We start from the raw sequence: 17,150 nt of genomic DNA, 5'->3' as shown, positions 1-17,150 counted from the left end.
TCTCCCAGCAGCTGCGTCGATGCGACTACATGCACTCTTCTACCATGGTTCTACCTTACCTTTTCATTGTTCCATGGATACATGGACGACATTTCAATTGTGAAAAACATGGTAGAAAAATACAGGTAGATTTACAACGTTTGGGAACATTGATATGTCAAAAAAAATTTAATATTTTTCCAAAAATAAATAGATTTTTATAAGTTTTCTTATACGACGGCAATCGGAGATTGTTATGATATGCATTTTTTAAGAATTTGTACAAATTTAAATAATTTTTCATTCAATATTTTCAATTACAAAATTGGTTTGACAGTTCATTGTCCCAGCAGCTGTGTCGACGCATCTACCTATATTCTTCTACCATGGTGAAAAACATAAGTATATGTACTTTTTCGGTCACAGCGAGCCCTATTTTCAGCGGAAAATGTAATGGAATCAAAAATTTTTGTTAGTTTTTTTGTGTGAAAATATATACAATTATTTTTGCGGAAAAGTCATTAAAAAATTATATATTTTTAGAAAATACATATAAAGAAACTTAGGCTGCAAATACATAAAAAGCTTGAAGTCATGGCTAGGCATATTAATGCCAAATTATAATGAAAAACGACGGCAGGATTTTAGTGCGGCTCTGTAATTCCTTTGTGAAATGTCACAAAATAGGCCGTGCCATGACTTCAAGCTTCTTATGTACTTAGCCCTTTATCGTCTGATAGCACTTTAAAGCATATGATTTATAGCATGTTCACATTGGCAATGTTTGTCAGGAGAAATTTACCCATTGGATTTGCTCAATCCGTGCAATAGTTTATTATATTACCGTATATCACTTTGCACCTCTTCTTTCGTTATACCTTTATATCACCTCTAACTTAATGTCTTCCATTTCTCTTCTCTTGCAGACTGGTGAAATGGAGGTGAAGAATCCGTTATTTTTAGATGATACACCAGTTACACCATCGTTGGGTAATCATCCTATAACTCAGGTTTCGGCACAACAGCCATCGGTTAAGAAAATATTCGAAAAAAGTCAACAACAGACAACCACAAGTGCTGCAGCAACGTCATCGTCAGCAGCACCATCGAATGTTGCGGCAACGTCTTCCGATGATAAGAAATCCAAGAAGTCAAAGAAATAAATTTGTTAAAAATTCAAAAACAAAAAAGTCGACACAAATATTTTCTTTCTTATTCTTTGTGCTGTAAAAAAATAAATGAAAGTTGAGATTATAATTGACCAAATTGTTAAACGGAATTTCGGCACATTTTACGTTTTTTCCCGATCGTGTAATTTTAAACACAATTAACTCTTATAGCTTTAAATATGACCCAAAAACACATTAAAAAACACGTAGGAGAAATATAAATTCTGTTAAAATGAGAAAATTGAAGTTAAATGACAGGAATTTATTACTTTTTACGTGTGAAACTGGACTTTTGATTAAAACAGAATCAAAGCATAACGTCAAAAGGTATACTTACATTTCAACGCTCAAAAAGACAAAGTCCACCAATTTGTAGCGCACTGTTTGTACTTCAAATTTAACTTTTGACAGACTACCATTACGCAACGTTTACATCACGTTTGTTTAAAGGGTCACAATTTCTTTAAAGGCTTGTTTACACTAAACTTGTTTTAATAAAACTTATCATTTATATGACATATATATGTGCAATGGAATTGGCAGGTTTGATGATGAGTTTTATTTTAGCCAGTTCGATGTAAACGTAGACTAATATTTTCTAAAATTAATATTCTATGCAATTGGAAATTACTACAAAGTAAAAAAAAAATACTGAGTAAAACTCATTATTAACGAGAACATAATAAACACGACAAGAAGTATAATAAAAAATCTAATTAATTTTCAGTGCTAATAATGATGTTGCTTATTTAAAAAATAATTATAATAATTATATATGGAATATAATTCCTATGAAAGCTAATTGAGAAATTTTTGTTAAACAAATTATATTTAATATATAATTTAACTTTTCTCTAAAGTCCCAATGCGAAAATTAAAATCTTTTGTATACAATTAAGTTTTAAAACTTTTTCAAAGCGACGTTTACATTAAAGCGCAATTTGGGCAACATCTTCAATGGGATTTAGTGCACGAAAATGTGAACGCCGCATTATTATGTTCGTAAAGCTCTCCCAATTTTAACAAATATTAAACTCTCCACTCTCTCACACACTTTTCTTCCTTAACTATAAGTGTAACCATAAAACAACCATTTATTAACATCAAAATCAACAAAACCCAAACTTAAAACAATCTATATTGATGTTGAACAACTAAAACCAATCAAACTAATAACAACCAAACAAATCTAAACAATTAAAAACTCATTAACAATTTTTCAACATTTCAATAACTCCACATTATAATAACTTAATTTACTCTTTTTTTTTTAAAATAAAACCAAACACACATAAGTATACATACATTTTTCATACTTCTCTTCATACATACAAACAAAAAACGGAACTAACTAAAGGAACTGTGTGTAAATGCAACTCTGTATTAGTTGGGTAAAACTACGGCATATTGCAGAAAGACTTGGTTTATACCTTACATGGTTGAATAAAAAGCAACATTTAAATTATCATTTCCATTAAATATATGTTAAATTACTACTTTTTTGTGGAATCCTGCTTCAAATCATCTTTATATAAACCAGTGCACTAAAAGTATGTTTGGACTTAAGGTGAGAATACATAAAAGGATATTTTGACTGGCTTAAGTCATCGACTGGCTTCTTGGTAAAAGAGCAAGGGAATTTTAGTTTGGTTAATTTATACTTATAAACCCCACGCTCCATTGTTCTTTTACGAAAAAGCCAGCCGATGACTTAAGCCAGTCAAAAACGCCTTTTATGTATTCTCACCTTTACTTTATCGAGTGGATTTCAATAACAATTCAATTACGTATGCGTCTAATAAAATCGACTCTCAAATCCAGTGGATTTCATTTGAGGTATATTTGACAACTGAAATCTTCGCAAAAAAATTAAAGTAGAAATCCATTTGGTTTCGTAAATGTAAACATGCTTTTAGGTGTCATCCATGGTAGAAGAATGCGCTTGGAACATTGATATGTCAAAAAAATTAAATGTTACCTCAAACATAAGTAGATTTTTATATGTTTTCTTATATGACGTCATTCAAAGGTTATTATAATTCGCATTTTTCAACAATTTTTACAAATTTAAATAATTTTTCATTCAACATTTTCAATTCCAAAATTGCATTGACAGTTCATTGTCCCAGCAGCTGTTCGCAGATGCGACTACCTGTATGCTTCTACCATGCCTGTCATATGTTGAACATATATGGCAATTAATAAAGTTACCTGGCCACACACAAAGTTTGCATGTTCCATTTTAAGAAAATGCAATTTCCTATGATAGTTTTCAAAATAAAACACGATTAATTAAATAAAACCTATTTTAGAGGAAAGTATAAACATTGTCCAAGCGATTTTTCAAAATATATTTTTTTAATTTTGTTTTCTCCATGACAAATAACAAATTACAAAGCCAAGGCCTGAATTTTTTCATCATCAACATTGATCATTTCAATGCAATGTTGCATTTACACGCAGACCAACTTTTACATTTATATATACATATATATGGTTAACATATATAAATTTATATATACATACATACATAAAACAACAACACAATATTAACACTTAACAGTTTATCCGAGCCTCTACTTTTTATTCATCTCTTTAAACAAAAATTAAAATAAAATACAAAGCTTTATTTAATTACAACAATACCAAAAAAGAAAAGAACAAAACAATTATTAAAAAAACATAACATTTTGCCTTCATGACATTAAAAAAAAAAAATAAAAAAAAGAACATACAAATGCAAACCTAACAAAAGAAACAAATAAACAAACAGAAATTTCAAAATCTAAACCAAATGTACTATCATGCGACAAATTATGTGTTATATATTTATATATGAAAGATATACATATATAGAAATGAACATGCAAACAAAATAAATACAAATAATTTAAATGAAGTGTGTATATGAAAGGAGAAACTGTTGTAGCTATATGCGATAAGATGGCGGAAATGGGGACAAGGAAATATTGAATGCGATTAGCAGTGTTTACATTCCATTTATTGGTATAACAATCAGCTGATGTTACCTTACAATTTTTATGTAATTAGGCATTAAAGAAGAAAGTGAAAACAAAACACTGTTATACATTTGATAAGCAGCCCTTAACAGAGGGTATCGATAAATTTCATAATTAGAAGAAAATTTCCAAATCAGTTCAAAATATTTCTATTCCCAAACGAGAGATTATTTACTTTGAGTGGCCATATTGATGTGTGGCCTGCTATCTTTATTAGTTGACTATCTAATATCGTCATGTGTGAATAGGTATTAAGAAGATTACATTTAATGTCATTAATAGTATGTTTACATGAAAATAATTATCCAGATTAACCCGATATTCACAATAATTAACAATACATTTGTTTTTATTGGTAAATTGTCACGGTTTATCCGGGTAAAAATGTTGCATGCAAACTCACTGCAAGGGTGTTTATAATATTGTTGGAAACATATGCTCCCATAGATAATAATAGATAATTTCCATGGTAGAATAAAACAGGTAACAGCAAGTGTTGTTGTACAATAATCTTAACAACAACCGCATACAAATTTGTTTTTGTAAGTAATACAAGTGTCAGAGTTATGTGTCCAAAAATGTAAACAAAATAATTGTCAATAAATTATTTTAGTTTCAAAAATATACATTTTTGGAATTTGGATTATTAAATTGAAAATGCAAGAGAATGCTTCTTAAAATATTAAATTGTAATGCTCTCACTTCATTCCCCTGAATGTATAGTTGTTAGGTGTTCGTCCTAATCTCTCAACACTTCAAGCAATCCATGGTAGAAAAATACAGATAGAGCATTGATATGTCAACAATTTTTAAATTTCTTTTCAAATATAAGTAGATTTTTATATGTTTTCTTATACGACGTCATTCGGAGTATATTATAATAGTCGTTTTTCAACAATTTTTACAAATTAAATAAGTTTTCATTCAACATTTTCAATTCCAAATTTGCTTTGACAGTTCATTGTCCCAGTAGCTGTGTCGATGCGTCTACCTATATTCTTCTACCATGACGCAATCGCGGAAAGGCAACATTCCTTTCAATTTGAAACCAAACATCAAACATACATAAAGTATTCTATATTTTGCAATTTTAGGACACCTGAAATATACGAATATATTATCTAACGTGGTGTCGCTGTTTCTTAACCGCAAAAAAAGTTTCCGAACCATAGCCTTTGGCATTTTGTTAAGTACAACGGCGATTATTTCTATTGTCAAGCAAAAAATGTGTTTACATTGCCCTGCAGTGAAATTCTATATCAAAAAGGGTATACCTATTGTATATTAAGAAATAGAATTAAATCACAAAACGTAAAATCGAGTAATAATTATACCATGGATAATGTCATGAAATAAATGTGTTTCTTTAAAATCTTCATGAAATTGGGCGAAAAAAACAAAATAATTGATAGGGTCTAATATTACGTCTACACTATCAAATGGATTTCAACTGTCAATTCCACTTGGTGTATGTCAAATGCAATCTGCTCTCAAATCCAGTGAATTTCATTTGAGTTTTGGAATTGACAGTTGAAGTCATCTGTATATCCATGAAATGACAATAATCAATGTAGGTTATTTTTTCATCAAACGCAATTTTCATCAAACGCATTGCAATAAAACGCGAAATTGAGAGTATCAAGAGAATGTCACAAAACGATATTTTTCAAAATTTCTGAACATTTTCTAATATTTTTTTTTGATCGCATTTTGAATCGTCTCTCTATTAATTTGTCCCCATTTGCCGTAAGTGATGTATAAATTAGATAAAACTTGATAATTAGTGTAAAAATGGATACTTTATAGCATAAATATTAAATTTTTTCCTTTTCGATTCTTGAATACTTGTAAACATGTATCACTCTATTAATTGCTCATTTCCATTACATAACAATATTATTTAAAAACCAAATACAACTCCCTTAAATAACATAATAATAGTGAAACCAAAAACTGATAAGCCAAATCTGTTTGAAAAAAAAACAAACAATTCCAAACTTCATGCAGTATCTCAAATCTGAAAGCACTTAAAAGTTGATTTTCTTTTTTTTTTTCAAACTAACAAAACCAACTGAAACACTTTATGTAACCAAATGACTTAATGCTAATATTATGAACAAACCAAAAACAGGCAACTAAAGTTGTGCAAGTCTTTCTTTTTTGTAGTAAAACCAACTAAATATTATTATATATATATTTAAAACCAAACAAAGAACTACAACAATTTTTTATAACTTTTTTCTATAACAACAACAAAACTAAAAATCCAAACAAACAATTTATTAAATGTGTATAGATTTATTATAAATAAATTAAAAAAAAAACAAAAACAAATAACTAACATACATTTTTTTAAATACTTTAACTAAATACCAAAACAACTTTTGCCCTCTAATGTAAAACTTTGGCATTTCATTTAAAAAAAAAAAACTAAAACAAAAATTAACTTTTTAGAACTTAAACAACAAAAAACAACATAATATTTACTAAATTTAAAACCAAACCAAAAAAAGATCCTACCATACAATTATTAACAACCCAAAAATCCTGAGCGAATCAATTATTTTTGTTTATTCAAAGAAAACTAAACCATTTTTAATTGGATGCGAAATGTTTAAAGTGAAAATAAATTTATTGGAACATAATGGGAAAGCAACAGTTACGAATATCCTACAATGAATCAAAAAAAATCTGTGTCAATTTCAAACGATTCAATTGATTTTGTTTTGAAAACAAATTGTATTTTACTTTACACAAAACACTTATATTTATTACGGCATAACTAACGTATATACATATATTTGTTTTTCCTGTTTAAAACATAACAAAGAAACATTTAATACGAATATGTTAAACATTTAATGATTTACTTTAATGTAACAAAAAACAAAGAAAAACAAATATGATGACTGTTATAAAAAAATGTTATTTAAGAAGTAAATAAAACCCAAACTGTTATACATTTGATAAGCAGCCCTAACGAAAGAGTATCGATAAATTTGTCCGTATAATTAGAAGAATATTTGCTAATCAGTTCTATGTCTATTCGCAAACACGTTTTTGTTGTACAATTCTTGCATGGAGAGGCCATATTGATGTGTGGCCTGTTATCTTTATTAGTTGACTACTAAATATCGCCAGGTGTGAATAGGTATTAGGAAGATTAAATTTAATGTCATTAAAAATTTGTTTACACAAAAATCTTTATCCAGCATATGTCTGAGAATCGCCAATCACAAAAATAAAAAAGTATTTGTAGTGATTTATTAATTGTCACGGGTAATTCGAGTAAACATTTTGTATTTAAACTTACTACAAGGGGGTTTCACAGTATAATATATTATTGGCAATATATGTTGTCTCTCACACAGGAAATTTCATGATATAAATTTTAGCTTCTCCTCCGCCTAAAAACGAATAATTTTATGAAAGATGTATACTATTTCTTTTATGGATCTATAATGGTAGAAGAATACAGATAGATGCATCAACGCTTTGGAACATTGATATGTCAAAAATTTAAAAATATTATTTCAAAAATAAGTAGATTTGTAAATGTTTTCCTTTACGACGTCAATTGGAGGTTGTTATGACATGCATTTTTCGACAATTTTTACAAATTTCAATAATTTTTCATTCAAAATTTTCAATTTCAAGGTCGGTTTGACAGTTCATTTTCCCAGCAGCTGTTTTCAATAATTTTCCATTCATAATTTTCAATTTCAAGGTAGGTTTGAGAGTTCATTGTCCCAGCAGCTGTGTCGATGCGACTACCTGGATTCTTCTACCATGGTTTGTGTGGAGCCAAACTATCATCTAATTTATAGAGGATGAATGACAAACTTCACTGAGAAAATCCAATACCTTTGAGAATGTATCCAAAAAAACTTATACTCTGTTCCCGAGCCTTCAAGAATCTACTAGTCTTGCATTTTTTAGATATAATGAAGGAATAACATATTTAGGTTCTTGAAGTTTCTGGAAAGGAACTCAAAAAGGCATTAGCTATAAAGTCCCGATCTACCGATGATTCGATAAGAGATTTATGTTTTCGACATTTATAGCACGTTTGACGTGCTATTGCATATAAGTCAAATAAGTTTTAGTAGAGTAGATTAACCCTGCAAAAAGTTTTAATGTATACATACTATTAACATGATATAGGAAATCCTCAGAATCATGGTAGAAGAATACAGGTAGTCGATTCGACACAGCTGCTGGACAATGAACTGTCAAACCGATTTCGGCATTGAAAAATGTTGAATGAAATTTATAAAAATTGTTGAAAATTTCATATTATAACAACATCCGATTTGCGTAGTATAAAAAACATATAAAAAATGTACTTATTTTTTACAAAACATTTTAAAAATTTTGACATATCAATGTTCCCAAGCGTTGATGCATCTACCTGTCTTTTTCTGCCATGCTCAGAATGTCTTGGAAGTTCCTTTCAAACTCTCTTCATCCACCGCTGTTTGTCCCTATTAGATAGATACGCCTTTTGACATCAAATTTAATCTCTTAATAACGATATAAACCGTTGATAGAATCTTTTCCCTTTTTCTCCAAAATACTACTACTTTTAGAAATTAAAGTTTTGTCTTCTCTCTATGTACAACTGAAAACAATGCTTACATCTTCTATAGAAGCAAAAACCACATAAAAATGCGAAAGAAATTTTTAAGTAAAAAGAAGCTCAAAGACAATATCAACAGGTGTTACCAAAAATAAAAAAATTACAAATAAATTTAAAATTAAAAAGGATATAAAAACCAAATAGGAAAAGATTACCAGAAGAAATAAACAGTAGAATTTCTAAGATAATCCTGAAATGTTAAAACTCAGTCTGAATTAAAACCGATGAATAAAAGGTAAAACAACAACATAAGCAGAAACACGACGTTTTTTGGAAACAACTCATTTTTTCTTACACGAAACCAAAAACAAACTTAAAAAAATAATTTATATAAATATTATGTAAATATACATAAAATTTACATTCATTAAATACAAAAAATAACGATTTATTTTTTTGGTTAAAGGAAAAGGTTTATGGCTATGCTAAGAGGAAAAAAACAGCTGATTGATTGGTTGCTTGACAAAAATATGTTTTCTTTTAAATTTATACATAAATATATAAAATGAAACCATGGAATTACATCTAAAACCCCTAATATTTTTCTTAAGAAAGATGCAAACATGGCCAATAACAGCTGTGCTGGAAACAACAAACTGCTGCTGTTATTTTCTTGATAATTCAAATTCCTTTTTCTTTTTTCAATAAATTCAACAAAACCCCCAACACAAAAGACACAACATTGTTAACAGGTATAATAATTTAATTAATTTCTTTATAAAGGAAACAAAAATTGAAGATAAAAACAAATTAAAGCGAAAACATTTTGTTTAACAAAATATTAATACAAAAAAGAATTAACAAAATTTGAAAATATTATTATTATTATTAAATATATAAATATTGTATCTTTGTGCAGTATGAGCAAACACACTATATACATATATACTATATATAAAACAAAAACTGAACAAAATACAGAAAATATTGACAAAAATATATATACCAATAAATAATAAGCGTGAAATAATATATAATGGTGGAACTATAACTTATACAAGTCAACAAACCAAAAAAGAAAAACCAAACAGCATATATAAATATTTATGTATATACACATACAAACAAATAAAGAAAATCCATATAAAATAACTAACCTTAAAATAAAGCTGTGTTTTTTTTTTACATGAAAAAACAGTTAAGTACGGAAAAGTCAAGATTAGTATTGCAATTTTGTAAGAGATAACTGGCTATTAATGCAGAAAAAATGTCCAGTTAAATGTCTTCGTTTGATTTGCTGTTGTTTCAGCAGCGGTTTTATGATAAACAGCTTGGACTTATGGTTTCTCTGCTACATTTTACTAAAAGAGATCCTTTTATTTTTTTCCTCTATTTCTCTACTCAATATGGGTCATATTCATGTGTGGCCAGATACCTTTATTTGTTATGCAAAAATAGACAGACATTGCGATGAGATTTCTCTCTAAGAGAGAAAGATGTGAGAGAGTAGAGAGCAACTCCCGTGGACCACATCCTTACTTAAACTTTGCAGTGGATGCTAGAAAGAAGAGAAGGAGTATACTTGGATCAAGTGGTCGGCATTGACGCCTTTGGTGATCTCCGCGGAGGCCCATACTTCCCGAAATATAGGATTCCAAAGTTAAGTAATGATTAATTTTTTATTTTAGGCATAAGTTGAGTTTAGGGGCTATGCTTGGATTGACCTGAAATTTTTACCGCAGGTAGGTATTTGTAACCTGATTACGGCAATATAATTTTTTTGTGGGGGAAATACCCGGTTACCCGGTTATTCGACCCAAAAGTTCGGATACAACATCCGGTTTATATCCGGTTCTACGTAACCGATATCAATAATATGGGTATCATTTGAAAGCTTTGAAAATACCTATCCAACAAGTGGTCATATGACGGGGTAACTGGAACCTGTTTCGGAGAAATTTAGGAAAATGTGCATTTTTGTATGAGTAATTTTTGAAAAACCCATAAAAACTCGAAAATGGACCCATTATAGGGTCTTAAAATCTATACACTATATTATAGCTAACACTATTGCATTTCCAAAATGGCGTCATATGTGTTGATATCTTTTGTAGTTCCGAAGATATTGACTTTTAAAGTCGTTACTTATGAAAGCAGTTTGAGTGAACCCAAGTTTTGTGTCGGGTTTAACGTTCTTGTTAATCTGCTTTGTTTTTAATTTGGTGTTGTTAGAATATTATGGATCGCGTAGTCGGTGTTGGACATATCCCAGAGGAGAAAATCTTAAGCCCCGGCCGAAGGCCGGCTACTTACAAAAATTACAATTTTTAGAAAAACTATGGATCGCGTAGCCGGTGTTGGACATACCCCAGAGGAGAAAATCTTAAGCCCCGGCCGAAGGCCGGCTACTTTCGAAAACTACAGTTTTTAGGAAACTATTGATCGCGTAGCCGGTGTTGGACATACCCCAGAGGAGAAAATCTTAAGCCCCGGCCGAAGGCCGGCTACTTACAAAAATTACAATTTTTAGAAAAACTATGGATCGCGTAGCTGGTGTTGGACATACCCTAGAGGAGAAAATCTTAATCCCCGGCCGAAGGCCGGCTACTTACAAAAATTACAATTTTTAGAAAAACTATGGATCGCGTAGCCGGTGTTGGACATACCCTAGAGGAGAAAATCTTAAGCCCCGGCCGAAGGCCGGCTACTTACAAAATGTACAATTTTTAGAAAAACTATGGATCGCGTAGCCGGTGATGGACATACCCCAGAGGAGAAAATCTTAAGCCCCGGCCGAAGGCCGGTTGCTTAAAAAAGCTATAAAGGTCAAAGTCAAATGCATCTAGACTGGAGAAAAATATAATTTAATGAATTCTATCTCTTATATCCACGGAACCACAAAAGATATCAACACATATGACACCATTTTGGAAAGGCAATAGTGTTAGCTATAATATAGTGTATAGATTTTAAAACCCTATAATGGGTCCATTTTCGAGTTTTTATAGGTTTTTCAAAAAGTAGTCATACAAAAATTCAAATTTTCCTAAATTTCTCCCAAACCGGTTCCAGCAACCCCGTCATATGACCACTTGTTGGATAGGTATTTTCATAAGCTTTCAAATGATACCCATTTTATTGATATCGGTTACGTAGAACCGGATACAAACCGGATGTTGTATTCGAACTTTTGGGTCGAATAACCGGGTAACCGGGTATTTCCCCCACAAAAAAATTACATTGCCGTAATCAGGTTACAAATACCTACCTGCGGTAAAAATTTCAAAATGATCCGAGCATAGCCCCTAAATTCAACTTGCTCCTTATTTTATTTAGTTTACTAAACTAACTCTCGGGTTTTTATATTACTTTTCCAGAGATAGGTATGCACCCTGATCCCGAGAAAGTATTCCATTTAGGAAACTTTGGTTCGCGTAGTCAGTTGGAAATGAGAGAACCATATCTCTGGATCCAAGAAAGATAATAACACATATTGTGGCATTTTGGGAAGATTATGTACTTCGTAGACTCACAAAATGGGACCTTTTTATACCCTCCACCATAGTATGGAGGGTATATTAAGTTTGTCATTCCATTTGTAACACCTCGAAATATACACTTTAGACCCCACAAAGTATATATATTCTTGATCAGCACAAAATTTCGATTTAGCGATGTCCGTCCATCTGTGGAAATCACTCTAGCTTCCGAACGAAATGAAGTAGATTGACGAACGAAATGAAGTAGACAGAAAATTGTCTGTCCAGGTCGACGTCTTCGTATAGCCCCCATATAATGGTACCTCCAGATAATCGATATTTTGATGATTTTAGCTAAATTATTCACCGATTTTTTTTAAGTTTCGCATTTGAATATTGTAATGGCTTATAACAAAAATTGCCTATGCAGGTCCAAAACGTCGTATAGACACTTATATAACAGCCACATTCGGTAATTTTAAGATTTTAACAGAGTTTTTAACGGATTTTATTGTTTTTGAGAATTGCCAAATTCGTTCCAAATGGTGGGGGGTAATCAGTTTTTTTACTACTTAACTTTTGGGGGAGTTTTTACAAAATTCGGGTACAAAAAATTAAATAGTTCTGATCCGTTTTAAATAACCCCTCCACTTGTCCACTTGTGGGATAGTAATTATTATAAGCTTTCAAATGATACCTACATTGTCCTTGTCTGTTTAGTAGGTCCGGGTCCAACTTGGGTCGTGGATCTGAACTTTTGGGTCAAATATCCGGGTATACGAGAGTTTTTACTGAACTAGAATTATTTCAAAATTTCTGTGTTGTAATCAGGATACAAAAGCCTACCATGAATGACATTTTGAAGCTTTTATTTTGATTGTCGCCTTAAAAATCGCAAAGTGAAAAGGGGTATTTTTGCAACTTTGGAACCCTATATCTCGGGATGTATTGATTTATGTCGCTTTAGGATAACAAGACCCACCTACGGTAAAAATTTCCACCAGTTGTAGTGGAATTCTTTTTTGGGCCTGCTGACAAAAATCGATAAAATTAAAATGCAAAATTATAAATGAAAAGGAATTAGCGACTTATTTATTTTTGTCGCAAACCTGCCGGAAATATTCGTTAAGTTCCGAAATTATAAGCGAAATTATAACTCAAAAAATTAGTTAGAGAATTCCACTAATGGTGATGAACTAAATTTAAGCCAAGAAAAATATCAAACCCAAGGAAAAATGAGTTCAATGCTGTATGTTGAAGAAAAGTTAGAAAGGAATCTGAAGTCAAATGAACTCCGAAATGGTTAATATCCGCACAAAGAATAATTCCTTCACATAGAAACCCAGAAGTTTTTAATAAAAAAAAAATTCTTAAAGCACAAGGGATTTCATAGGCCAGTTAATCTCTTACAATGCAGCTAGTTTTCTCAGTAGAAGAATAGTTTTTATACCCTTTATAAGGCCCAAATAAAATCTTATATTTGCTTGTTTCCGTTGTATTTGCTTCCTTATATTTGCTTGTTTCCGTCTTTAAAATGTTATCCATTATGGTCAAGAATGTGTCCAATAACATTTCTTTCATAAAGAACGTCACAAGCCTAACCTTTCCTGTGGCTCCACATTGAATGTCTTCAATAAAAAAAGAACCTGCCGTCAACTTTCATGTCATCCATGTCCATCCGTAAAAGATCAACAAAGTCATATCATGTTCCACAAAAAAAGTTCATTTTTATTACATACAACTCAGCGTTTTAATAACTTAAATAAAGGACAAACGAAATTCAATACAACAAAAACAAGCGAATAATAAATCATTTTGCTATTTATTTACATCCTGAGACTGAGTTGAAGTCTGTGGCACACCATGATCGAAATCATCATAGTCGTTGATAACATCTTGCGAGTGAATACCATTTATATCTGTTATTGATTGTGATTCTGGAAGCTCCGAGGTCAAGGTCAATGAATCTGTATTAACGTGGAACATTTGAACAACATTTCTGTTTGGAATACCCCTTTTGCGCAACTCTTCCGAGTTAATGATAACTGATTCTTTTTCCATATAAATTTCCTGTTCTGTATTTGCTTCGGGCACTACTTCATCGTCCAGCGATTCTGAAATGACAAATTGTACACCGGCTGCAGTGGACTCTTCAGTCTCTGATGTTGAGGTTTCCCCTTCTTCTTCTGCCTGGGTCAATAGAACTAATGGTGGCGGTACATGGTGGTCCACAGATTCTTGTGGCATTTGTGTTGGCTGAATATCTGGCAGAATTTCCTCCATTAACTCTTCAATTTCTTCACCTTGCGATTCTGTTATCTGCCAAGATTGTTCTCGTTGTGGGTTTGGTAGAATTACCTCAATTATCTCTTCACTTTGTGGTTCCGGTACATCCAGCGAATGTGCATGCTCACTTTCTTGATCTTCCAATTCTTTTTGTCTTTCGTGGGCCCAAAGATTCAATGACAATAAATTATTCTTCTTTTGAATAATCCATTCCTTTCGCCTTTCTTTACGTATTTCTTCCTCATTGAATTTCCATTTGATGTGATAGTAACGATTTACAGCTTTGGCTAGGAGTTGCCTCTGTTCTAGAGGAGTTTTGCCAGCAAACCGATTCCTTTGCTTAAAATATCTGTTGTAATCTTCAACTGGATTCCATCGAAAGGCATCTACGCGACACTTAACCCGTCGACACAATTCTTTTTGTTCGTCCTCGGTTAGTACTCGTTTAATGTCTTCTTGAGTTGGTTCCTGTTGAAATAGAAAAATACTTTAATCAATATTGTCATATCTATTTAAATAACATTAATTATTGTTTTATTTATATTTCCAGCATCTATTCCTCTCATAGAACACCCTTATAGAAGATGAAAAGTCGTATTTTATAATAAGAGATAATATGGAGCCAAATGATTTTCAAATAGAATTGTAGAAGTAACATCCTTTAGAGTTGTCCTATTCATCCCATTTCATGTATGCAGTTGCTTTGATTCAATTTGCTATTGGCGGGAAACATATCAGACGTTCATAGTTTACCAATTTCTCGAGCATCCTTTTCATAACGCTTCGCGTTGGTTCCTCAAACTGTTCCAAATTAACATTATAAATCGGTGTATCCATTGTATTTTATTTATTTATTTTATTTTATTAACATGACAGCGCAACAATGAAGTAAAGCGCGCGAAACAAATATGAAGGACACAAAGGAATACCAGAAAGCAAAGACTCGGGGTACTCTGTTGTTTACGAATGAGTGTAATGCATAACGCCCGGGTATTTGTTGTTTACGAATGAGACATGAGAAAATTGAACATCTTCACTAAGGAGCGCGGAACTAGTTGCTACTATCCATGGTAGAAGAACATAGGTATACGCGTCGACGCAGCTGCTGGGACAATGAACTGTCAAACCAATTTTGGAATTAAAAATGTTGAATGAAAAATTACTTAAATTTGTAAAAATTGTTGAAAACTGCGAATTATAATAGCCTCCGAATGACGTAGCATAAAAAAAACATATAAAAATCTACTTATATTTGAAAAAAAAAACATTTACATTTTTTTGACATATCAATGCTCCCAAACGTTGATGCATTTACCTGTATTCTTCTGCCATGCTACTATAGTTTGCCGAACTCGACCACGGACTTGGGTGAAACCCGAGTACTCGACTATTCATAGTCGATTTCAAATTCCTGTTCAACTAATTAGTCCCGATTTAAGCCTCATTTATACCTAACATGTTTTAATAATTTATTTATTTAATTAGGTGTCGGAGTAAATTATATTTTACACTAGGCAGTAATTACTTTGTTAGTGAGATGGGTTGTTGATAAATAAAGGGCCCATGGCACAATAGCAAAGGCTCTGTTCGACGAAATGTCAAAATTTGTTTACATTCTTTTACACAGTTGATTTTTGTACTGTGATTCCAATCACAATAAGGGTTTGGCAACAAATCTAGGTAAATCTTTTGCCTTTTTATTTTGCTATAACTTAACCTCTGGGAGGTTATTTGTGCGTTCAAATTTCATCGAGCAAAAGTGGAAATTCTGTCAAACAGCGAAATTGAAAATTGTTCAATTCAATTCGATGTGGTACCTCTTTTATGATTCCCTAACAGATTTCTTTGTTGCAAATAAAGACAGAGAAGATAAAAACAACTGGAACGGATCTTATAATTACGCAATTTCCAGGTTATCCAGGATGTTGAGGAGTGATAATTGCGCCAATTATAATTGCCTAGTGTAATGAAAATTTAAAATAAAAATTCCTCGACCAGAAAAATTCTGACTGGAATTCGAATTCCTAGAATTGAGGGATGTAAATGGATACCTTATAGAAGAAATCGAAGAAAAGAACACGATTATTGTTAATTGTTAATTTCATGTTTTTATTGTTACAGGAAATTTATTGTTATCCTGTTTTCTGTTAGGTTGTTTCCCTTAATATTGTTAATATCAGACCAAGCTCTGTACAACACCGTAAATGTCGTGAGCAAACATTGTTTTATACTGTCACTATATTACATTAAATGTATTTTATAAGAATTATTAATTCGCATCTAATTGAAGATGTCAACACTGTTAGAGTTTATTAGTTCAATACGTTTACAGAACTAAAATCAACATATGTTATTGTTTGTTACTAAATATAAAATTGTAATATCTGATAAAAAGAAGTCTCAAATAAAGAAAATTGAATTGAAATCGATAATGTTATATTACTCATGGTACAATAAGGAGGTAAAACAGCTTCGTAAAACTACAGAAATACAAAATTTTATGAAATAAGTTGTTTTCCTTTTTTAATACTCTCCCTCATTTTTAAGGAGGCAAATAGTACGAAAAATAAATAAAATGCCCGGATTTTCTCTTCAAAACCTGATTCAAACTGTTCAATCTTTCAATTTCATGGCTAAA

General features: G+C 31.2%; 2 protein-coding genes across 4 annotated transcripts in view; one reads left to right on the top strand and one right to left on the bottom strand.

Annotated features, from left to right (window-relative positions):
* LOC101890295 (uncharacterized) overlaps positions 1-9,079 on the top strand; it is a 36,660-nt gene extending 27,581 nt beyond the window's left edge. For all 3 annotated transcript variants that reach the window (XM_005176748.4, XM_020039990.2, XM_020039991.2), the window contains exon 4: positions 906-9,079. In XM_005176748.4, coding sequence (XP_005176805.1) covers positions 906-1,142 — 237 coding nt within the window. In that variant the 3' untranslated portion in view covers positions 1,143-9,079. The remainder of the gene's footprint in view (positions 1-905) is intronic.
* A 4,849-nt stretch (positions 9,080-13,928) lies between these two features.
* LOC101893464 (telomere-binding protein cav) lies at positions 13,929-15,610 on the bottom strand. Its single transcript, XM_005176770.4, has 2 exons — positions 15,266-15,610; positions 13,929-14,980 (listed from the first exon to the last, which is right to left on the bottom strand). Exons 1-2 carry the CDS (start codon positions 15,347-15,349, stop codon positions 14,045-14,047), a joined length of 1,020 nt encoding a protein of 339 aa, XP_005176827.1. The 5' UTR covers positions 15,350-15,610; the 3' UTR covers positions 13,929-14,044.
* Positions 15,611-17,150: the final 1,540 nt, after the last annotated feature.

The sequence above is a fragment of the Musca domestica genome, unplaced genomic scaffold (assembly GCF_030504385.1).
Source record: "Musca domestica strain aabys unplaced genomic scaffold, Musca_domestica.polishedcontigs.V.1.1 16, whole genome shotgun sequence".
NCBI classification, from domain to species: Eukaryota; Metazoa; Arthropoda; class Insecta; order Diptera; family Muscidae; genus Musca; species Musca domestica.
Note: the sequence above shows the minus strand (reverse complement) of the source record. Positions and strands in the feature narration are given on the sequence as shown.

Coding starts and splice junctions, on each gene's coding strand:
- LOC101893464 (XM_005176770.4), bottom strand. CDS start 15,349: ATGGATACACCGATTTATAATGTTAATTTGGAACAGTTTGAGGAACCA. Junction 14,981..15,265: donor AAAGGATGCTCGAGAAATTG/GTAAACTATGAA, acceptor CTATTTCAACAG/GAACCAACTCAAGAAGACAT.